General features: G+C 56.1%; 1 protein-coding gene across 2 annotated transcripts in view; it reads left to right on the forward strand.

The window, feature by feature from the left end:
- Positions 1-15,870, forward strand: part of TBRG4 (transforming growth factor beta regulator 4) — a 28,625-nt gene extending 12,755 nt beyond the window's left edge. For both annotated transcript variants that reach the window (XM_084621520.1, XM_084621521.1), the window contains exons 6-11: positions 541-651; positions 3,489-3,633; positions 5,678-5,923; positions 7,080-7,191; positions 8,619-8,733; positions 14,151-15,870. In XM_084621520.1, coding sequence (XP_084477646.1) covers positions 541-651; positions 3,489-3,633; positions 5,678-5,923; positions 7,080-7,191; positions 8,619-8,733; positions 14,151-14,252 — 831 coding nt within the window. In that variant the 3' untranslated portion in view covers positions 14,253-15,870. The remainder of the gene's footprint in view (positions 1-540; positions 652-3,488; positions 3,634-5,677; positions 5,924-7,079; positions 7,192-8,618; positions 8,734-14,150) is intronic.
- Positions 15,871-22,518: the final 6,648 nt, after the last annotated feature.

Below are 22,518 nucleotides of genomic sequence, written 5' to 3' on the forward strand. Positions count from 1 at the left end.
ATTTGTAAAGTCTAAAAAGTCTAAACACTATGATACCAAGCTGATACCTTGCTCAGTGGTAGCACATACAGCTCTTTGACTTGGCTAAGTGCAAGACAGCATGTGTCAGTAAAAATGGCTTCAATGTCTCTTCTATGTTGGGGGTTACAGTATGGGGCACATCATAGCTGGCTTGCTGCAGATGGCTGCCTGGTGTGGTAGCAGCTTACGCTGAGAGGGGATCATTGAGGGGAGCCCCGGACTGCTTGGCAACTAATCCCAATTCATCCCCGACTATCCTGTCTGTGCTTCCGTTTCTCATCGGGCAGCTGGTGTATTCTGTCTATCTCAGTTTATACTTACACACCCATATCTTTGTGCTCCTTGAATATAGTGCTGGATGCTAATACAAAATCCTTAACAGGTCCATAGGGGCCATTTGGCTTATTTCTGCCCTGTGTCATCGGGGCAGCGCTGTCCGTGGGTTGGATTTTGTAAGCGTCAGTGTTTGCTTTGGAGCAGTTCGGGTCTACACTTATGCTTTCCCTCTCTGGTTTCCAGTACACCTTGGACAAAGCTGACAGATTCACCATGCTGCAGCTGTGGAACGTCATCCTGTCTTTCGCCCGCCTGAACTTCCAGCCCAGCAGAAGCGAGAACTACTTTAACATGGTAACGTTCCTTGCCCATCCCGTCCCCCGTCATGCCCTCGGGCTACATCAGAACCAAAGTGAGGTCTGCCAAGGCTGCAGATCTCCTGAAGACATCTGAGCTTGCAGACTTAGGGGTGTCCAGAATATCTCCAGCTCTGACTTCTGTAGGAAAAGGACAGCCATGCCATAGCCCCGCAGTTACACACCCATCTCCCAGAACACATGCATGATCTACAATCTGTTCAAACCTGGGGGGCACCGCAGCTCATCTCGAGTAAGTGCTCATGTTTGCTCAGTGAAGTCCTTGGATTTGAGCTCTTGAGAACAGGAAGCAGGGCATCCCAGCAGGGCCCCGGCACTCGCTCCATCCTGCTGCATGTGGCAAAGTGCCAGGCTCAGTGTTTTCAGTCAAGCATTGACTTGGAGGCCCTACACTATGGATGATGTGATACGGTAAAACAATTATCAGGAAAGGGTTATGGGCAAACCTGCCTGTCAGGACTGGGCCAGGGATTTAAAGGAAGGGTGTGTCTGGGGACTGAGAGAGGCAAGGAAAAGCCCCCCCAGTAAGACTCCCCCTTCCCTTAAATTGCCTGCTGAGACGTGACAGGCAGGTAGGCCGTAACCCTCTCCTGGCTATGTCATCCTGACACAGGTGGCTGGGAAGGAGAATGGCTCTCCTTGCTGCCTGTACTGGTGACCAGTGTATGTAATACACCCAGAGACAATAGGCATATAATCACTTAATGCAATGGGGCTATGACAGCCCTCCAGAGGGGCACATCTGGGTTGGGGGGACTGGAGCTTTTAGACCAGGCCTCAGTGCCTGTGCACTCACCTGCCGGTCTCTGGCATGCCGTGCTTTGCCTGTTATGCCTGCTTGTGCCCTTCAGAGCTGGGGCAGCCGCACACCTCAAGCCAGGCAGCGAGGGCCGCACGGTGCTCGCAATTCATTTGCTAGGTAGGCATGGATGATCATAGTAGCATTCTGAGCAAGAGCTAATCTAGCCCAGCTCTCTGGCTAATCTAGCCCAGAGCTAATCTAACCCAGCTCTCTGGCTAATCTAGCCCATCTCCCAGGTGCACCATGAGAGCTGGTTAGATGCAGGCAGAAGTATAGATTTTAGGCAACGTGTTCTCTACCTGTTCACACAGAGCAGGCAGGAGCTCAGCTACCTCATAGTCCCATCACCTCTGCAGCAACCGGCCTGATGTGTAGTTCCTCATCCCAGAAGGTACAGAGCTGAGATGGCTCTGCTGGGGCTTGAGCCAGAGGCTTCAGTGCGTCTTGGCCTTTCTGACCTGATGCTTAGTTCATTAAGCCACCCTGTAGCAAAGCTGCTGCCTCAACACAGCCCCTCCTGGCTGGATGTGGCATTGCAGCACCGTCACCTCAGTTTCCCCCACTGTCCTTTGGCCTGCTCTGTACCATCTGCTGAGCTGTCCGATACCAAAGTTTCAGAGTAGCAGCCGTGTTAGTCTGTATTCGCAAAAAGAAAAGGAGTACTTGTGGCACCTTAGAGACTAACCAATTTATTTGAGCATGAGCTTTCGTGAGCTACAGCTCACTTAATCGGCTGCATACCAAAGTGACCAGCTCCCTGGAGGCAAAGTGCAGGGATGGTCTGAGGTCCGTAGTTCCAGGAGTCCTCCTCTGGTCTGTTCCACTTCCATATTCACTTACCAGCCTCTGGGGCCTCTGCCTGGTCTCCATGGGGCCACTCACCCTTATGGGGTCTCTCTCCAGGGCAAGGGGGAGGCACAGTGGCTGGGCAGTGCCTGGGGCACCTTGCCTTGCCGCCCCATGCCTGTTGTATGCATTCATCGAGGGCCCTGGTCTGCAGGGTTGTCACAGACACCAGAATTAGAAGCTCTCTCTAAAGGGGGGGTTTGTTAAGCCATAAACTACCAACTTTGGCTTATTAAAAATATGTTAAGGTCTGTTATAAAGAGGATGCTGACCACCAAAGGCAGGAAAAGACGTAAATGGGCTTAATCTGCAGCAAGGCAGATACTTTCTAGCTCTAAAGGTACTTCAGCTCTGGACCAGGTTTCCAAGAGAGGTTGTGGAATCCCTGTCACTAGAGGTTTTGAGAACAGGCTGGACAAACGCCTGTCAAGGGTGGTCTAGGTTTATTTGGTCCTGCCTCAGTGCAGAGGGCTGGACTAGACAACCTCTCGAGGCCCCTTCCAGCCCCACATTTCTGTGAGTCCATGAAAGCCTCTGCCTACAAATCCTCTGTATAATGGTAAGAGGCCCTGCAGTGGTGAAGCTGCCCAGCTGCTTGCTGCGGACCCAGAGGGACATCCTGCCAGCACACACTGATCCAGGTGTTCTCAGGATGATAATGACACTTGGCATCCCACTGCGGTCAGGGAGGGCATGCAAGGCTTCTCATCCCGTTCATTCCTAGGCAAAGGCCGTGTTCTTTACACGTGTGACTTTGAAGCAATCCCACAGCCCTCGCTGCTCTCTGGCCCACGAAAAACACAGTGATCCGGTTGTTAGTGAGTTCTTGGCCCTTCAGAGAGCAGCAAGCGTACAATGAGCACGGTGTGTGCTGCCTCTGTCGTAGCAACCCTGCAATAACAAACCCTAGAGAGAAGGTACCATTCAGAGAGAGTCTTGCTGGGCAACCCACTTTCACATTTCTGAAGAACCAAAATGAGAAAAATCCCTTGACTGCAAATACCCCCTCTGCTGGGAGAAGCGTTTCTCTAGCTAAGATGTCTCACACTAGGTGTGCTCAGGCCAAGCCACCCAGGTATCGGTCCAGTGGCCTCTGAATTCCTAGCAGAGCTAGGAAGACCCAGCCCAGGAAACCCATCTGACAGCTTGTGACTTTCCTTCCCCAGGTCCATGAGAAGCTTGGTGACCAGCTGGACAGTCTGGACCTGCACCTGCTGACAGATCTGGTGTGGTCACTGTGCGTGCTGCAACAGGCAAAGACTCCCTACCTGCAAAGGGTGCTGGCCCCACAGTTGTATAGCCAGCTTCTGGGTAAATGTAGATGTATCAAGGACTTGGGATGTGCCTGTATCTGCCAGTGGAGATGGAGAGAGCGGGAGCCTTTTAAGACCATGGGGAACCTGACAGCTCAAGGGATTGGGAATGGGAGTATTGCGCCTTTGTCCTCCAGGTTGTCAGTTCCTGTCTGGCCCAGGTGACGGTCGGGGTCGTTGCCTATCCCATGATGGGTGAGATGAATGTAGTCTCAGTTCCATTGCCGACAGATGTCATGTCACAAATCCACCACCAGGTGGCCCTGTTGTAACAGTTGCAGCAGAGAGGTGAAGGATTGAATGAGTGACGGTATCAGTCTGTCCAGGCCCCGGGTGAGGCACACAGGCTGGGTCACGTATGGGGAGCTGGCCTCGCTGCTGTCTGTTATAACCCCCAGGACAGTCCTGAAGTGGCTGGAAGTGGGAAGCACAGCAATCATTCAGCAGCCAGGCCGTGGGGCATGGGGGCTGTGGCTAACCCAGCAGCACTAGCTCCTAATCTCTGCTGGGCATTCGCGTTTGGGTTTGTGGGTGTGATGGAGAGGGCCCCGGATGGAAGTGAGTGTAATGCTCATGAAAATGAAGTGCCAATAGCATTGACTTGAGTGTGTCCTCCCCCACAGTGTTCTTCCAGAGGGCATCCCTGCTCATCTACCGCCCTGAGCTACTCCAGTCCTGGCCCCACATAGCCCTTCTGATGCACTTTAACTGCCCCCCGTTGCTCTCCCAGCCCTGGGCACGCTGGCGCTGTGTATTTCTTTATGTGGGTAACTCTTCACCAAGGAGTGGTTTGATGCCACCAGCCTTGGATTTTTGATTTGTCCTGGAAGCTGGAGTCTGAGCACAGCTCTGTAATGTGAAAAGGCTAGTTTGCTGCTCTGTTCCTCACTCACCCACCCATTCCTGCTGAATTCTAAAGTCTGGGAAGTGCGTATGTGAACAGCAGCTGTCAGGTCCACCCAAGAACTCTGCAGCTTCCCCTTCCCCCTCCCCCTGCAGCCATGTCAAATTCAGTACTTGTCTTCTCCCTGGTGGGTACTGGCCCATCCAGCTGCCACAGCAACACCTGTAGTTCATGGGCCCCACGTCCCACTCATGGACCCTGGGGATAAAACCGTGCTACAGACACCCAGCCTCTGTGAGGTTTGCAAAGCTGCTCTAGTGGGCAGGGAATGAGATTTGTTCTGCCAGCTCAGCAATCTGAAAGGCCGTGAGCCCTTCTCAGCATGAGTATACCACAGAGGGGGTTGGCAACGGCCTCTGGTTAGAACAGCCACTTCCGGAGTCTGCCACAGGGGGCATCTGTCTAGCCGAGTGACATCCTTTGGGTGGTGCTGCCCGCGGGGGTTCCCGTGTGGTGCTGGCTCTGCTGTTAGTGATGACGTGAAACACTGGGCACGCTCCTTCCTGGAGTGACTATGGCCGGGTACGCTTGGGTCTGTGTGCTCACGTCTCTGTAGCACAGAGCTTCTCCTGACGTGGAGACCCACGGGGTAGTGATAACGCTTGTTCCATGCCAGTGCCACTGAATCGCAGCTGGGCACAGGGATCTTACCCCACACACCTCAAGGACCCTGTGCCGGGCAGAGCGCATGTCCCTTCCCCGTGCTCCTGGGCGTTCTCCCTCAAAGCCTGCCTCACAGGCTTGGTGCTGCCAAAGCTGCAACTGCCCAGTCCCTGGAGATCAGGCGCTAGATGCAGCAGGGGGTAGGTGCCCCCCTCAAGGTACTGAGCGTGCATTGCAATCAGTGGGAGGTTGTTCAGCACCTATGTCTAATGGGACATAGCGTTGGATGGGACCTGCTGGGTCACTGAGTGCAGTCCCTGCTGTCATGGGCAAGCCCCAGCGTATAATCCCACTCGTCACTGTGGGCCCTGCAGGACCAGGTCCTGAGTGGCAGATGTGGGGCTAGAGCCCACAAGCCCCGAGTCCTGCTATGAAGTGGACTGAGTTGAACTTTTAGGAGATCTGAGTGGCTGAGCCCTCGGTCCAGGCCCCTCCCTTGGGCCAGGTCTTCATTGCTGCCCTTCTTACCCAACAGCCGACCAGACGCCCAGAGGACAGAACTACAGGCTCAAACTGATGCATATCAATGCTGCTGCCAGGCTGGAGTGCCCGGGCTACCAGGGGCCCTTCCTTCCGCCAGAGGCCCTGAGTGCCACGGAGCCAACCAGGGACACGAAGGCCTCTCCGCTACAGAGCAGCCTGCAGGAGGTGCTGAACAGGGTGGCCAAAGACGAGGTTAACAGGCGGTTCAACGTGCACACCATTTATGGCTGGCAGCTTGGTGAGTGTGTTCTTGGGGACCCGAGCCCAGGGCTGCAGTGACTTCAATGTGAATGAACTGGGGAGCTCCTGCGTTGTCCAGAGAGCACATGGCGTGTAAACTCCTCCCTCCTGACATTCACCCACTTGCATGGCAGTCCTGATGCAGCCCTCCTGTTCACCCACTGATCCATCACCTGGCTCCCACCGCAGCTGTGCCAGGGCACCTCCCTCCTGACGTGTGCATCAGTCTGAGGTGCCTCCTTGCCCTGCCAGTGCACCTCCCTCCTGACCCCTCTGCTATTCCAGTCCTGAGCAGAGACAGCTCATGGGGCCAGATGGTTTTGGCTTTGTGAACCCCGTGCACCTGACCTTTCTACCCCCTGGCTCCAGGGGTGACAGGCTCTGTCCTGCCGTGCTCCCCAGCTCCAGGGCTCTGGATCACTGGTGGTTAGTTAGCACAGAGTGGAACACACTGTTTCTCAGACATATGCCTGACTGTCTCAGGGAAGTGACAAGGCAGATGGAAAATTGTCTCCCCTCTGGGTTGGCTAGACCAGTCCCTATGTCCCAGCCTGCAGAGCTGCTAGGCAGACCTCGGGGAGGAAACGCCCTGTCCTCCCGTACCATTGTGTGAACAGCAGCTGTCAGGTCCACCCAAGAACTCTGCAGCTTCCCCCCTCCCCCTGCAGCCATGTCAAATTCAGTACTTGTCTTCTCCGTGGTGGGTACTGGCCCAGCTGGCTGCCACAGCAAGACCTGTAGTTCATGGGCCCCACGTCCCTCTAATTGGACCCTGGGGATAAAAACATGCTACAGACACCCGCCATGAGCTAGGAGAGGTGGCTGCTGTGTGTGACTGCAGCTCCCCACCATCCACACAGAGCATAAGACACAGTGGAATGGCCCTGCTGGACCCACTGCCATTGGCTAGCAAATCAAAGCCAAAATGCAACTCTGTCCAGGGGGTAGGTTGGTAGCAGGGCAGGTGCTTGATGGCGGGCACTACCCCAGCTGGCCAGTTAGTGTCACCCTCTCACGGGTGAGCCGGTGGGCCTAGGCAAGTCTTTGTGCATCATCAGATCTCCCTGGGGATGTGGCCCAGTAGAACAACTGATGTTAATCAGGAGCCAGCCAGGCCTCAGGAGTCCCTGTGGTTTCCCCTCTCTCCTGTGTAGATGCAGAGATGATGCTGAACAGCGACAACCAGCCTCTCCCCATAAAGGACTTTGCTGCCCCCTACCTGCTCCAGTCAGAAGGGACAAAACCCCCACCCCGCGGCACCAGGAGGTGAGTGCCTAGCCACACCAGAGATCAGGCCCTGCTGCGCTATGTAGGCCAGGATGAAGGGTCTAAGTCCGCCCCAGCCCTGTGGGAGTGAGGGGAGGAAGGCTGCCGTGTGTGTAAGTGCTCAGGATGAGGTGAGATGTTTCTGCACTTGCAGTAGTGAAAGCAGAACAAGTGCATTAACTCCCTGGCAGCTCATGGCACAGACCCGCTGCCAGCAATGCCACGGCTGCATCATGACCGCTGAAACTCGGGCAAAGGAAGATGGGCGCTGTGAGCAGACTCTGGGGAATGGTAACCACAAGCTGCCTAGCTCCTGAGAGTCCCCTCCCTACCTCTCCCACCTCCCTAGAAGTCCCCACAGACACACAGGATACAAGCTGATCGGGATAACCAGCATCTTCATCTAAAAGTTCCCTTAGCCAGCCACTGGGAAAGAAGTTCAGCTGGGGATCATGGGGGGACCCATACCCCTTTCCCCTGCTCAGGCTGGAATGAGTGAGCCCCCAGCTCATGTCCACACTCAGCCCAAGCAGCTGTGAGTAGAACCACTAGTTAGGGAAGGGGGAGGGGGTGTATGGGAAGATGCTGATGCTAATTGGGCAGTGCAGGCTCCCTAGCCAGCAAGGCCCCTTTCTTTCTCCTTATTAACCTGCTTGGGCCTTCAAGGTTTAGCGCCCCATTGCTCGGCAACGGCATGGATGCTGAGACTGAAACCTACGAAGCACTACTCCCGTCAGTAGTGGCTGGCTCGATCTCGGTCTAGTTCCGGGTGGAGCAGTGTCCACATCAATCTGCCACTGTAACTGGCCCCTCATCAGAGGCCGTGGGGACTAAACTGCCCTCTCACATTGTTGCTGGACTTATTCTGTGGTTAAATTGTTCTAGCATCTTTCCCCAGCATTCATATTCACACACACACACCAAACAAATCGCAGGGCTGAGTAATCTGGGCATAGTACTTGTGCCTGTAAATGCTCAGACAGGGGCCCTCGGATCTCTTGCCTCAGGACCTGAACTAATCTCCCGGACCCTGGCCCCTGGCATTGCTGCTCCTGACCCCAAACGTGCAGCCCTGCACAACTGAACAGGCTGCGATGCTCCTGTTACTGTCCTCTGAAGCATTAGATATTGGTGACTGCTGCATGCAGGATAATGGACGCCAGTCAGTGGGCCGGGGGTCTGATCCAGCATGCCAGCGCTCGTGCCCTGTCCGATCCAGAGCAGGCAGCAATCGCAGCTGGGTAGAGCGGCTCCTCGTAGCATTGCGAAGTGCTTGTTCCTGTGGAGCTTTGGCAGCTGCTCAGAGCCAGCAAAGCGTCCTGCCTGCAGAGCCCAGGGTACCCAGCGCTCTCGATTGTGATAGGTTTGAGCGTGCGCCTGCTCCTGAGTCATTCTGCCCCTTCCCTCTGTGTGCGTCTCCCTCACAGGATCGCTTTCCTGAGGTGGGAGTTCCCAAACTTCAGCAGCAGAAGCAAGGACCTGCTGGGCCGCTTCGCCATGGCCCGACGACACTTGCAAGCCGCTGGCTTCTTGATCGTGGATGTGAGTAGCCAGCGAGGGCCACGGCCTTCTCCCCCTGCTCCCAATGCTAGAATGAATTGGGGCTCGACCTCCGTTACCCGACAGCTGACGAACAGCACAGCATGCACCTTAGTGGTGTAAGGTAGCCCAATAAACATGGCCAGGAGCCCTTCCAGTCTCCCTCTCCCCTTGGGAGGAATGTGGCCTCGCTCAGTGATCCAAATTCATTGCATGAGTTACCTGAAAGGCAGCAGCCAAAACCATCACTGGGACTGAGGGACTGATCTGAAAGGGGACTATGAGCTGGAAACAGAAGAGACCTGGCCTCAGAGCTGACTACGGGGACAAAGGTTGGCAGAATGAGCATGGCCGGGGGGGGGGGGATTATTTAGGTTGGTGCAGGAGAGGGGGTCGGTCTAATGCGATGAGATGAGATGAAGGAGAGAACTTCCTGCCAGGGAGAGCTGGGGACTAGTTTTCCCGGGCAAACAGGGAGGAGCCGCAAACTGGAGTAGCCAGAGCCCAGTGACTGGGCTGTGGGGAGTCGTCCTGCACATGGTGACTAAGGAAGGGGCCTAGTGGGTCTCTTCCTGTAACTGATATTAAAGTGGTCCCCAGATCAGCAGTAGGGGCTGACATCCAAAGGAGAGCAGCCCTGTTGGTTGTCTCTTCTGCATCTCTAGGGATATGTGACCATCCCTAGCTCAGTCTAACGCTTTGCCAAGGTGATTGGCCAGGTTTTTTTCAAATGTCCAATTTATGGGGCCTTTTCCCAGTAAGTGCTGAGCACTCGCCCTTGAAGAATGAAGTCCCTGCAGGGAGTCTCCAGTTGGGCACCCAAAAATCACCGTCGCTTGAAAGATACCCCCCACTTCCAATGGTCGTGGATCTTGGGGACCCCCTGTTCTGAGCAGGTTCAAGGAGGTGCTTTGGCTCAGCTTGGGGGCCAGTTGTTAAAGGGTCTTGCATTGTGACGAGAAGACTCTGCTGTGCAGGTCCAGCGTGCGTCTTAGCTGCTGTGTGTTCTGCAGCTGCTGTTGGTTTGAAGACACTTTAATAGCCATAATCAAGGGCTGCCTCTGGCCCCAGCAGCTGGGACTCCCGTACATTTCAGTGTGGCAAGAGAGTACGGAGGAGGGGCAGAGCTCTGAGCATACAGCCTAAGCATAGCCTGTCAAGGCAACCGGAGGGATGGGTGGGGCACCCAGTGTTGTCTCCGTCCCTGCGTGTCCAGAGAGATGGTCTGTAGGTCACCTGGGCTCAAACCCCCTGGGATCAGCAAACAATCCTCTCCTGACCACCCGTTGATCTAGACCCCAAAGATGGGGGAGTTGGGGGGGATGACAGTGAAGTGAAATGTCAGCCCTGCCTCTTCCTGCCCATTGATCCATCCGGCAGGAGGCCTGCCTGCGGACCAGTCATTCATTATTTCACGTCCTGTGGGTAATAGCTCAGGCTTGTACTGAAGGAAGGTGGTTGGTAGCACCCCTCTCTGGAGAGGCAGGTGTAAATGTCCAGCAAAGAGGTTGGAAGCAGAGGGGCGACACTATATGCCATGTTCGAATGAGGCTGAATGCTGGGGCGTTGCCTTTTTAACTCTGGCCAGCAGAGGTTGCTGGGCATCACCTATGGGCCTGTGCGTGAGGAAGCTATTAGGGGATTGATTGGGCACAGCAGAGGTGCCAGGTGCCGTAGAAATGGGGTCCTGGTCCTTGTCTAGAAAATCTAGTCTATAAACCGCACTTACCTGAGAGCCCATCAAAGTATCTGGCCATTGATCAGCCTTGTCTGGGAGCCAGAAACGCCAAGGGTCTAACCCTGGATCTGACTTCTCTCCCTCGGTGCTGCTGGGTGAGTCGCTGGCTCTCTGCTTTGGGCCTTGTTTCCACGGGCGTTTTCAGCCTCCCGTGCAACTGCGCTACTAGTGCAAAGCCCTAGTGCAGACACCCCATGCGGCTGTCAGCCATGGCCTGATCCAGGACGCTGCATCTGCTCAAGGGGCCTGTGCCTCTTACCCACAATGGTGGCTGATAACCCCCGGGAATCAGTGGGACTGCTCCTGGCTCCCTGGGCTGTTGTGTGACTTAGCTAGCGCGGGGTTGACCATCCTCCAGTGCTATCTCAATACAAGGTGTTACTGTTTCTGTGGACCAGACATTAGCCTGTTCCCTCTTTCTCTGCAGATTCATTCCTGCCCAACACCTCCTCTCCTTTCCCCCTTCCTCGCGTTTGTCAAAGCTCCCCAGTTTCTAGGCACTGCATCAGCACCTGCGTTCGGTGCAACGCTTACGCTAAGTATCTGAGGAGCAAGACGACACTCACAACGGAACTCCCCCTCTGCTATTTCTCCACAGCCTGTCCTGTTCTCTTCGCCCTGCCCACTCGCTGTCACTGTGGGTCCTTGGAGGGCTTTCCAGCTCCTTGCAGCTTCTGGCTCCCCTGAGCTATATATAGAGGGGGAATCGTACCAAGCTGTAATGATTTCTCCTGGTGTAAATGACTAGATCTCTTTCCCAGGGACGGCTCTAGTCCCACACTTCCAGTGCAGCTGGAGGGAAAGCTGCTGATCCAAAGGCAGAGACAATAGGATTCTGTTTTTTCAGTACCTTTCTATCTAGGTGCCTGTCTGGCCCCGGTGTGCTGGTTCTCCTCAGTCATTCGTTATTCTCTCAGCCCCCGGGGGGCAGCAAAGCATCATCCCGCATCTTAGAGAGACCGTGATTTAAGGCCAGAAGGAACCATACTGATCGTGGAGTCTGAGCTGCTGCAGGACCCAGGCCAGGGAGTCTCGCCCCAGTGGGCATCTGAGGCACATGGACTAAGGGACTTGCCCAGGGCTCTCAAAAAGTCTGTGGCAGAACCAGGAACTGGAGTCCCAGCCCAGTGCCTTTCCCCACCACTGCTCCATGGACCGCAATCCGCAGCCCACACTTGAGAAAGCAGTAGGCTCTGCGGAAGCCTGCGCTCTGAGGCTTGTTGGTAACTGCAGCAACGTTAGCTCAGGAAAGCAAGACGCGGAGCTCCCCTCGTCCACCCTCCCTGGGCCCGCCAGCCACCTTCACTTGTTACTAAAGCCAGCTGAGTAGACCGTATCCCAGAGCAAGCAAGTGCAGAGTCGGCTTCCTTCCAGTTTGTGGCCGATATCGACAGCCTGAGGCAGGACCTGATCTGAAACTAGTGCCAGAATTCCCACTGCCTCTTGCGGTGCTGCCTTGGGGCCCTGGCTTTCTTGTGGGATCTATAGACCAGTGACTTACGTTCTGCCTAGTGTGGGTCTTCCCCGCCTGGCCCAGCTGCCTTCTCCATGGGCTACACATCGCACCCTCTCCACACGGCTGCAAGCTTAAGTATCCCTTGTTGCCAAGCATCTCCTTATTCCTCATTTCTAAATCAGTGCTTTGTCTGCCTTCCACGCCCTGGTAGTGGGAAGTGATAATAAAGTGGGTGGGTGAAGAGAAGGAACTAGACCATTAACATTTGAAATGCTGTGTGTCCAATAAAAAAATAATCAGAAGCTAAACCTGTGCTCATTAAAGCTCCCCTGATTCTTTCCGGAGAGTCAGCATCTTAGCTCCTCTGCTTTAGATGGTTGCCTCTCTGATGTTAATTTGGGTGGGGTGTTGTATTCATCGCTACTAGCTTTGTACTGTTGCTGTGCTCCATTGAATAGCGGCTGTGCTCCACCCCAGAAGTGGCTGCAGTGAGTTTGCCTATCCATTTAATAATAATAGTTGGTATTTGGTTGTAGCGCTTCATGCCTCTAAAGCGCTGAAGATTTATAAAGGCCTCCTGCAAGTTACCATTTATACAAACTACTTCAGAGCCTTGAATAGACACAACCTTCAAACGTCCGTGTAAGACGCTGCCCCCACCTGGCGTGGAGAGGTATATGAAAGGCTCCAGCGTGTCTGATTTGGCGGAGGCTGGCAGCTTTTTAATGTGCGTCAGAGCCACTGGCAACCCCAGAGGCCCTGCTACCCAAGTACTCCGTTAATAATAGCGGGCGGCCAGCTGCCAGCAACACTGGTGGAGCTGCCAGTGAACTGCCTGCTTGTTCTGCACGCTTCCCAAGCTGCTCTTCCACCTTTGTGGCGTGGACCCGCCCCCCCAGCAGTAGGCGATGCGCCCATGCTACAGTGAACAGTAACATAGTACCTACACAGGGCTAGCCAGGAAATGTCACTTTCCTGCAGCCCTGTCAAATTCAGTACTCGCCTCTGTCCTGGTGGGTACCGACCCAGTCAGCTGCCACAGCAACATCTGTAAGTTCTTGGGCCCCACATCTCTATCACTGTGTGCTGGGAATAAAAATACCCTACAGCCACCCAGTGCGGGCTAGGAGACCGTACTGATCTTGCTTTGAAATAAGGAAATGTTCCTTCAGCTGCCAGAATGGCGGAGGACTGCGTCACATGGCAGCTGTGACGGCTGTGTGGTGGCCTGCATGAAAGGAGATTGGGTGTCTGAGCCCCTTTCCGAGCAAACCCACGTCTGCGTTGTAGAAACTCCCCGCGACAGCAGCTCCCTCGGTGCAGAAGGGCCAAGGACTGCCTGCAGGCTGCTCCCTGCTGGCTGGCGCAGAGCGGCTCCGCATATGCACCAGGGTTCCAGCGTCTCCGTCCACAACTACCCTTATTTATTTCTAAGCATTTTTAAAAGCATGTGCTGAGCTAACTGTGTTGCAGTCACGGGGCATGACTTTAGCTGGTGCGGCTGCCACCCCTTGGAGGGGTGAGATGTGGGGTCACTAGTCCTCCATGCACTGTCTAGTTGCATGACTGCTTTTGGGATCAGAGATTTTGCAGAGCTGCAGGGTGCTGAGTGCTCTAGATACTGTCCACTGTTAGCCCAGGCCAGCCACACACAAGCTGGGTCCCATCGGGCATTTTGCAGCGAGGTGGCCAGAGAGCTCTCCCTCCCTGGAGTGGGCTGGAGACGCCGGCTGATTGTAACTGCCTCTCCAGGCAGGTTAGGTTCTGCTGGAGTCTCATGCTGAGACTCTCAAGGGCTGTATCTTTGCTCCACGTGGTTTTTGAGGCAGCTAGGGAGAGGGAATCTGTTTTCAAGCTGAGGCTGCCTCCTGTAGCACGCACGCACACACGCACCCCCCCGCCCCCGTGGTCTGTGCTAATACCACGCTCCTGGAGGAGAGCCAGGCAGTCTCATGCCAGTGGGATTGGGCATGATGGAAGTGTTGTCCAAAGGGTCGCTCTGCGTCCCCGGCAGGCTTGGGGCTGTGATCCCTTAGACACCTCACCGCAGGGACCACCTCTCTTTTGGGGGCTGGTCAATATCACCTGGCTGATTGCTGATCACTCCTGCCTCTCTCCACCGGGGCCAAGCAAGCTGGCTCCGCAGCACTGCCCAGCCCCAAGAGAGATCAGCATGGCCGCCCCATTGTCAGTCCTGACCCCGCTCCCTGCCCTCTTCTGCTGCAGGTTCCCTACTATGAGTTTCTGGAGCTGAAATCGGAGTGGCAGAAGGAAGCCTACCTCAAGGACAAAATGAACAAAGCCGTGGGGGCAGAGATGGCTAAATGAACCCCGAACCTGACGACGGACGGACTCTAGTCTTTGCATCCAGCGTGAGACAGAGAGAGGATTGCCTCAATCGACTGGAGTGCAGCTGCTGTGAACGGGCCTTGTGCTCCCCGGGAGTGGGGAGGAGGAAGGCAGAGGTGTGGGTAGCGTTGTGTATATAAATATGTATTGGAATAAATTCCCTCTTGTACAGGCCAACTTGCATGGGGCACCGCTGCCCCACTGCACATTCACCAGTGAGGGGGGCCCATGTAACAGCCTGCATGCCCGGCTAGCCCTCGGGTTGCTCCCCGTGCATGCAGTGTGCTCACCAAGGCTGGTGTGGGTGCTCGTCCCTGGCAGGAGGAGGTGAACGGGGCTGGTGTCAGCAGAGGCCAGGGGGAGGGGCTTGTGGACACTGAAGAGCTCCTCTCTTTACCTTCTGCCTGGAAGCTTGTTTGTTTGTTCCTCTTCGGCTGGCTGGAGGAGGCTGCCCGGAACTATCTGCCCTCTCAGCGCTGTCGGGCGACGGTGCAGAATGGAAGCAGAAGCTGCTTGTGGCCTGAGAGCAGTTCCACTGGTAGCCCAGCTGGGCTTTCTCCCTTGCTTCTCTCCAGTGCGGGAGGGTTTGGGGGAAGGGGAGGGAACATGAGGTCCTACGCAGGCTCTCAGAAGAAGTGAATTTACCTCCTGGGCTGCTGTTAGTGGCTTATCCCAGACACTGAGTATATTACAAGGAGACCTAGAAGCCCCTAGCTGGATTGGAGCCCGACAGCTCTATGGCACTTTTCATGTGACAATCTCACAGCTTTATGTACATTAACTGAGCCTCATCTCTCTGAGGTAAACTGCAGAGCAGTGAAGTGACTTGCCATGGGTCACAGCAAGTCATGGGCAGGAGCTAGGATTAGAACCCAGGATTCCTAGCCCATTAGCTGCTCTAGTTGCTAACCAGTGCTCTCCTCCTCCCGCTCACAAGCAGGGGAAGGCCCTGAAGATCATGAACTGAGCAGGGTGGGCTTCCAGGTGGTATTTTCTCTCCCTGGAATCTCTTTTTCAGCCAAGACTGTGGTATCAGGCTGACTTGGGTCATCTTAACACAGCTGGGACAAGGTCTCTACCTACCACAGCAGCAGCAGCCATGTGTTTGTGAGCATTGCGGCGGGGATAGAGCTATCTACACTCGGCGTCCGCATGGCCTAACCCAGTCCACCAAAGGTGAGAGAGGTGCTCTTCTCATCAATCTGAGGGTCAGTAGCTTTCGCTGAACCAGTGTGCCTCAGAAGAATCAGTGCGCCTTTGATAACGCCTGCAGGAATGTGTACCATGGGCTGGCAGATCTCATGCACTGAGCAGGGTCTGGGCTCGTTATTAGTGGGAGATCAGACCTCTAAGGAGGATCCTTGCCTGTTTCCAGCAGTAGCCCGACACATGTGGCATTCATCCCTCTGAGTTGAATCCAGAGGCAGGTTCTATCTTGTGGATTAAGTGCAAAACCAAGCTCAGGTGGTCACTCAGATCCCCTGGCCCTTTCCACCAGATGAGAGCTGTGGCCCACAGTGCCCTGGCCAAATCCTGTGCTCCCAGGAGCCTTGGGGGATATGTGTAACAATAAATCTGAGCTGGATCTGAAAATGAACCAGGGAGCCAGTGGAGTTGTGTGTGATTGTGAGGGGGGAAAAGGGGTTACACTTTAGTGTAGGAGGTATGGAGCAGCAGCCAGGGTGGTGGTTTCTCCCCAGTGTCACGCATTAGAGTTGCTGTGGATTGTGTCCTGAGCTGCCGGCTCTTCTGAATCCTCATGCTCCCAAGAAATACCAAACCAGCTGCTCTCTTTGTAAGGGCTTATATAACCTAGCATGCTTCCTGTGGGCTGCTGAGCATCACTGCCCATTGCTGTCACTTTCCAGCTGACTGCCCAGCAGCACATCTCTATCCCCCCTCCCCTGCGTTCAGATCCAGGATCCTTTCCTTGCTGCCGTGTTGGTTTTGGGTCGGATCAGCACCGAGTGCAGGGTGCACATTTGCTCCTGTGTGCCTGGAGCACAATAAACCCCCATGCTTTCGCAAAGGGGCCTCGGTGCTGAATGCAGAGCTCCGCACCAATATCCCACTGCCAGCCTGCAGCAGGAACCGCCTCGTATCCCTGGGGAGCTGTCCGTGCCATGAGAGGAGCCCAGTTTAACAGGCCGCAGTGACAGGGGAGAGTTTGCAGGGACCCTGGGCTCCGTGGAGGCCTGGGTTGGAAACCTTTCCAATGTGCTCAGATCAGCTGAGCCGAGAGGGAGTTGTCTGTCTGGACTTGGACGAGCTAATAGGTTCTGTCTGAGCATTTCACCCTTTGAATCGCTATAGCCATCTGACCCCACTACCGTGAGTTGGGAGCCAGTTAGTGGCCTGGATGGCTCTAAACATCCTTCGTGTCCAGTCGCAGCATTGCTGATAGTAACCCCAGCTGCAGACCGTGCTCCATGCCTGCCGCTGTGCCGGGCTGCCCCATGGATGTCTCTCTGAGACCAGTCCAACACATTGTAATTCGCAGTGGACACGGGGCCTCCTGGCTTCCGGCTCTCTGCTGTGTGCATTGCTCTGTCTGTCTGTCAGTCACACACTACATCCCCTGCTGAGGCACTCTGGGGCACCACAGAGTATCCCACACAGGTATCCCACAGATACGCCACATGGTAGGTGCGGATGCACAAACGTGGTCCAAAAGCTGCTAATGTGGAGGCAGCGGGGCTGAGGAGTGATGCACAAACTGGTGTGGTGGTGGCAGCCTGGGCTTTGGAGGTGGGTGATGTCCCTCCCTCAGGGGTCAGTGCAGGGCTGTCCCCAGCAGTCTACCCCTCCAGGCTTCCTCCAAAATGCCTCAGGCAGCGAGGCTGTTGGGATGTGCCTGCCCCGGGGTTGGAAAGTGGATTCAACGAGGAGAGACCGTTAAAGGCCGGTGCCCCCCAGCGCTGCATTCCAGAAGGAAAGTGCTTAGCCTGCCATAGCACCCTGGTAGCTACTGGGGGAGTAGCGGGGCCTCTTGTTTGGGGGGTAGGGCAGCAAGCAGGGGGTGGGGGGTTGCTCTGAGGCAATAAGCGGAAAGATGGAGAAACCACAGGGAGGAGATGGGCACAGCAGGCCCCAAGGGGCTAGCGTGATTCAGGGACATGGGGAGCTGCAGCGCTGCTCCAGGCTGGCTGGCTCGCTAAGGGGTGACCTCATTTAAGAACGCTGAAGGGAAGAGACGAGAGACACTAGAATGAGCGAGTGTTTGAACACAGGGATCCAGGCACAATTGCAGCTAAGGAAGGGGTGAGCCCAGACAAGGAATCTACCTAGCAATTCAAACCAGACTGGCCACCCATTTCCCTATAGGCTTATATGGGTCTCTGTGGGTCTAGGCTTCAGGCCAGCCTGCTGAGCTCAGGGGGAATTGACACCCGCTGAGATCAATTAAAGGGACGTTGGTCCAGTTAGATTTGGCCCAGAACTTCCCACTTGTAAATGACCCCTCTGCTCAGTAGAAATCTCACCCTGGGTTTCTTTTGAAAGCCCACAGGAAATGGGGCTTTTTGAAATTAAAACAAGCAAACAAGTCATTGACCCTTTTGCCCCCCAAATACCACAGCATGGGAGGTGAACACCAGGCCAAGATACAGCAGAGGGTGCTAGCCTTCTTCCCCAATGCACAATCGCACCTACACAACACCAGCAAATGGGAACCACCGCCGATCCGGTCACTGCGTTCCACTGGAGTGCTAAAGATCATCATCCATGGCGCTCCCCACCATCCAATTCCACTCTGTGCCCACCACCCAGGCCTCGGCCCCATCCCTCTTCAGGGACCCTTCTCACAAGAGCCCGTTACAAACAGAAATACCCTAATTGCTCAGCTAGGAGTCACAGAGGAGGGTCCAACAGCCTGTGCTACTAAGTGGCACTGGCCTGGATGCTGCAGGTCTGGCATGGAAGCGACAACACCCTGCGGCTATTTGGCGCCAATCCTGCATTGCAGGGGCCCTGTTAAGAGGGGTGTTGTGAAAGGGCCTAAGAACGATGGCTGGAGCTTTGGGTCCCGCCAGCCTCACTCCAGAGAAGCAGGCGAGTGCTGGACAACAGAGCTCTGTTTCCTGCAGTTCCAGCGTCGGTACAATTCACAGCACTTCAAAAATGACCGAGGCCGCTAGCCCCAGTGGGAGTCAGGAGCCTCGATCCTTAACTGGATACAATGGTGTAAAATAGACTCGCCATCTGTGCTCCCTGCCAACGCTTACACAGAGGAGGCAGCCAGCCAAGTGCAGTGGAGCCACGTGCCTGGTAAAGTTGCCCCCTTTCCTTGCAACTGAGTCTCCCGCTTGCGTTCGTAGCAGCTGGCCCTGCTCTTTCTCAAATGAAAGCCCTGCTAGAAGGAGCAGGGAGCTGGTGGCTGCTCATTCCCAGCACAAATTGTCTTTGAAAGAGGGCGGGAGGCAGAAATTCAGTTAAAAACCAACCCTTTCGTGTCACCTGTCTGTATCCTAAAGACACTATCAAGGGCCCAGACCTGCGTCTCTTCCTGTCCAGCTCACCTTTCACGAGAGAGTGCACAAGGGGAAACACGTAGCTCCTGTTTATTAAGGCTTTCGATGCAGCCCTTCCCCAGAGGCGGTTCACATGCTGTTCTTCTCTGACAACCCCTCCAAAAAGCCAGGCACTTCCAAAGGAAAAACTGGGCCAGTCCTGGAGGCTCGAGCTGGGCTCAGCCTGTCTCGTGGCTGGCAGTAAAAAAATTCTGCAGCATCAATTCCACCCCCTGTCACACCTGTTCAGCCCCATTGTCTTGTGATTCTGCCCCTTGCTTTCAGCATAAGGGGATGACTGAGGAAGCTACTCAGCCGTGCAGCTGGCCCTCCCTCCCACTGCCAGAAGCTGGGCTGGGACAACAGGGAATGGACCACTCAATAATTGCCCTGTTCAGTTCGTTCCCTCTGAAGCAGATGGCATTGGCCACTGTCGGAAGACAGGATGCTGGGCTAGGTGGACCGTAGGTCTGACCCACTCCGGCCGTCCTTATGTTCGCTCGAATGCCCTGTGGATGATGCCTGAGCCAGAACAGAGTCTGGCCCCCTGTCACCTAGCTGGGCGGCTCTGCAGGGTGAGGCAAATCTGCTGAGCAGGGAGGGGGCAGCAGGGTGACTATGGCTGCTCAGGGGGACGAGCCGTAGCCAGCAGGGAGCCACAAGGGCTGGGTGGCCGGGTTACCATGGGAGGAGATGCACAGCACTGAAACCAGTTGGGGAGTGCATGCTGCCACTCACCAGCGCTAGTCCCGAGGGCCAGCTGTGTATGCTTCAGCCATGGTGCACCTGCAATGATCCCGAGGGCTACAGCAGATGAGGGGGCCAGAGACCCCCCACAGGAGACCCACCATATATCTCTGCCCAACACTCAGTAGATGGGACTGAGTGCGCCCACGGGGCCGCTCTGTGCATGGAAGACATTTTTCGGTGGCCACTTTCTGTATATCCCCGTAGTAATGATGGGGCAAAGATGCCCAGCCGTGGATTAAACCTGGCTATAGGATCTGGGACAGCGATGAATAAACAGCCACTCTCTGTATGCAAAGAGGCCAGCCATGTGGTGCCTGGGGGATCTAGACCAGGCCTAGCCTTCAGTGTAGTCAGATTGCAGATGGGGAAACCGAGGCACGGGATGGCATAATGAGAAAGGTTGGGGGGGCCCCATGAGGCTCTTGGGGATGGGGACACAGACAATTCTACAAACCTAGTCAACTGGAAAATAAATGAGGGCGAGATGGGGCCCCAGCTCTGAGACAGCTGGGTTGCAATCCTGAGCTGGGGGCTTCTGTGGGATCTTAGACTCCTCACTTGCCTCAGTAACTTGCAGTGAGTTCCACAGAAGAACACAGAGAGACAAAGCCCTTTCCATGACACAAGATGAATTTAGTCACATGCCCTCTTGTTCTTGTGCAACGGGATAATCCACAGGCCTTTGCTGCATCTTAATTTCTAATGCACCCGGCCAGATGCTCAGCTGGCGTAAATGAGCATATCTCCAAGCTCTGGCTCGAGCCACTCTCCTCCTCTCTATGTCCACACTGGACTGACTGAGCTGAGGTGAGTCAGGTTCCTCAGGGTCCTCATGTGTAGATAGGATGGCTGAGCTCTGTGGCATCCAACTTTTTCCGTGCAAATAGAGGCCAAGCTGTGGGGCTGCCTGGAGTTGGGGGGGGGCAGGGGCCCAGCAGGGGGTGGTGGCTGGAGTTGGGGTGTCAGGGGCCCGGCTGGGAGCAGGCTGGTTGGAGTTGGGGGGCCAGGGGCCCAACTTGGGAGGGGCTGGCTGGAGTTGGGAGGGCCAGGGACCCAGCTGGGGGGGGGGCTGGCTGGAGCTGGGGGGTCAGGGGCCCTGCTGGGGAGGGAGCTGTCTGGAGTTCGGGGGCAAGTGGCCCATCTGAGAGGGTCTAGCTGGAGTGAGGAGGGCAAGGGGCCAGCTTGGTGGGGAATTGGCTGGGGGAGTGAGGGGCCCTGTTGGGATGTGGATGGCTCCCCAAAGAGTGCACCCTCTAACTTACCTAGTGCTTGCTATCTTCAGAGGGCTTGTCTGGGGGAAGGCTTACCTCCCCCCTCGTGAGCCCCAACTGGGTCAGGATGCCCAGCACGCAGACAGGGAAACCGAGTCGCAGAGCAGTGAGGTGACTTGCCATAGCCACATGGGGCTCGCTCTCAGAGCTGGCATTCGACACCAGGACCTCCTGGCTCCCAGTCCCGTGCTCAGTCTGCTAGTCACCACGAGCCAGGTCATAGCCAGGGACCCCAAAAGCACAGTCCTCAGCAGGGAGCCATGCTGGGGAGGGACCGGAACCCACGCGGCTGGAGCAGTCGTGACCTCACACGGCCCAGGGAAAGCTCCCAGGCTGGACAGCGCCGGGGGCCTTTCCTTTCCAGGCTGCAGAGGAGAAATCCAGCCCATTTGCCTCCCCTCTGCTGAGCTTTGGGCCGGGCGAGGGACGGGACCCGAGACAGAGCGTAACTGTGCACAGGGGCTACCCCCAGCCTCGCCCTGGCCCTTTGCAGAGCGGGAGCGGTTGACAGGTGCTGGGACAGGCACCCCTGAGACAGACCAGCTGGTTTCCAAGTGGTGGGGAAACCCCCGGCTGGTGCAACAGCCTCCTGTGGGCTCCAGAGGACACGCCTGACCTACACGTGTGCGTGTCCCCTGGTGCCAGCCACATGGTTCGGACCTCCACCCCCCGCCCCCCCCAGAGCCCCTTTTGATGGGAGGAAGGGCGGGGGGCGGGGGAGAAAATCATAAAGATTTCCCATCTTCCCCTCGTTGCTATGTAATCGGCCTGTTGGAAGCCTGATTTCACTTGCTGTCGCCATGGAGACCAGGAAAGGAAGGTTTCTATGGTTACAGGCTGGGTTGACACTGGGAAGGGCCTGTTGTTTCTTTTCCCTGCTCGCGTTACACGCCCACTCCCGGCTGCGATGGACGCCTCGGACTGGGGTCGGCCTGTCAAAATTCACCACCCCCACAGGCAGGTCGTGCAAGGCCCCTAAGCAGTCCAGGGCCAGCGAGGGCTTCGTGGCGGCACCAGGGCTTGAACTCCTGTCCCTGTGCTCCCAAAGCTCGGGGCCCAGCCCCTTGAGCTAAAGGGGGAGCTCCGCTAGCCCGGCAGGGCCTCTCTGTGGAGGCAGCCAGCAAGGAAGGCGACTGGGGGCCGGGGGGAAGGGTTGTGATGTAGCCACCCGTGCAACAGGCACTGGACTGACAGCCACCAGACGCATGGTCCACAAGGGCCACCAAGCTGCTGTCAGACAGCAGCTCCCGCCATGCGCTGCGGGGGCCGGGGCTCGGAGGCTAAGGGGCCGGGCCTGGTACCAATAGGTAGAGCAGCGGTTCTCAACCTCGCCAGAGCCCCTCCCTACTGGGCAATATGGGACGGGCAGAGTGGCTGCCCCCGACACCCGTTTGCCAGCCCCAGGACCGAGGGGGACGCAGGTAGGTTTGACCCAGCAGCCTAGCGCTGAAAGGCTGCGCGCTCCCTGCGTCCTCGGGGCCGGGTGCAGGGCTGGTGGGGGAGCTGGCAGCCAGGGCTCTGCATTGCCCAGCACAACCCCGGGGTCCATCCCTGTCTATCAATCAGTGGAGCACGTCCCCGTTCGTAGCCAGCAGGTGCTTTGGGAAGCACTCCAGGCGCTCAGCCCTGACGCCTCCACTGATCCCAGCCGCTCCCCCCGCTCGGAGCCGCTCCCACGACAGCAGGGGCTGGTGGCACTCGGGCGAACTGATAAGG

The sequence above is a fragment of the Lepidochelys olivacea genome, assembly GCF_965140295.1.
Source record: "Lepidochelys olivacea isolate rLepOli2 genome assembly, chromosome: 2".
Lineage (NCBI taxonomy): Eukaryota > Metazoa > Chordata > Testudines > Cheloniidae > Lepidochelys > Lepidochelys olivacea.